The sequence below is a fragment of the Sphaeroforma arctica genome (assembly GCF_001186125.1).
Source record: "Sphaeroforma arctica JP610 unplaced genomic scaffold supercont1.2879, whole genome shotgun sequence".
NCBI classification, from domain to species: Eukaryota; class Ichthyosporea; order Ichthyophonida; genus Sphaeroforma; species Sphaeroforma arctica.
Genome location: NW_014037679.1, coordinates 868 through 2360, shown reverse-complemented (window position 1 = coordinate 2360; position 1493 = coordinate 868). Strand labels below are relative to the sequence as shown.

The following is a 1493-nucleotide window of genomic DNA, read 5'->3' as shown; positions in this document are numbered from 1 at the left end:
TCGTATATTCGTATATTCATATACTTGCATACTTGCATATTTGTATATTTGTAAGTTTGTAGTGTAATAATAAAATGTCCATATTTACGAGGGGTGTCCTGCATATCTGTGTGCTAGGTACTCGTGAATATGTTTATGTTCCATCTTCAGCACACTCATGAAACTATTTATACCATACCTCTAACATACTCGTATATCTATTTGTATCCCCTATTATTATCTGTATACATCCCCTTTGATTATATTTACATTTCCTCGTAATCTATTTATATCTCATCTTTATCATAGTCATGAATCTATTTCTATACCCTCGGAGTCTATTTATATCTTCTTTTTTTTTATATCGTCACTCCTATGATAACTATTTATATCTCACCTTTATCATACTTTATACCCTCGTCGAATTTATTTATACCCCCTTTTTAACATAGTCGGGAAACTATCTACATACCCTCGGAGTCTATTTACATCCCGTCTTTAAAACATACTCATAAATCCATTCATAACCTTTCGTTAACATACGCATAGATCTATATATATCCCGTCTTTATAACATACTCAGAAATCCAATTATAATGTTTCGTTGACATAGACATAAATCCATTCAACTTTCCGTTAACATACTCATAGATCTATTGATATCCTCTCTTTATAACATACTCATATATCCATTCATAACCTTTCGTCAACATACTCATATATCTATTTATATACTCATAGATCTATCTATATACTCATATATCTATTTATATACTCATAGATCTATCTATATACTCATAGATCTATCTATGTACTCATAGATCTATCTATGTACTCATAGATCTATCTATATACTCAGATCTATCTATATACTCATAGATCTATTTATATCCCTTCGCAGAGGCGCGCGCGGAAGCTCTGGCGGAAGACATGTGCTGTGAAGACTGTGGTGACATCATACGCACAACTAGTCCCAACGAACAAACAGGTGCAGCTAGCTAATAGGCTCAGGCAGATATATGTTGTTATTGTGGTTATGCAGGGTATGTATTGTTATTAGACTGTGGTGACATCATACGCACAACCAGTGCCAACGAACAAACAGGTGCAGCTAGTTAATAGGCTCAGGCAGATATATGTTATTATTGTGGTTATAGAGGGTATGTATTGTTAATATACTCATGCAGATATATGTTTTTATTGTGGTTACACAGGGTATGTATTGTTAATATGTTCATGCAGGTATATGTTATTATTGTGGTTATACAGGGTATGTATTGTTTTTATGCTCATGCAGATATATGTTAATGTTGTGGTTATACAGGGTATGTATTGTCATTGTGTTCATTCAGATATATGTTATTATTGTGGTTATACAGGGTATGTATTGTTATGATACTCATGCAGATATATGTTATTACTGTGATTATACAGGGTATGTATTGTTATTAGACTGTGGTGACATCATACGCACAACTAGTCCCAACGAACAAACAGATGCAGCTAGTTAATAT

At 33.1% G+C, this 1493-nt stretch overlaps 1 protein-coding gene across 1 annotated transcript in view; it reads left to right on the top strand.

Moving 5' to 3' along the window:
- SARC_13079 (hypothetical protein) overlaps positions 1 to 981 on the top strand; it is a gene marked incomplete at both ends in the record, with an annotated part of 2577 nt that extends 1596 nt beyond the window's left edge. The window contains one exon of the mRNA XM_014292798.1: positions 881 to 981. Within this exon, the coding sequence (XP_014148273.1) occupies positions 881 to 981 (101 nt within the window). The remainder of the gene's footprint in view (positions 1 to 880) is intronic.
- Between the last annotated feature and the right edge of the window lie 512 nt (positions 982 to 1493).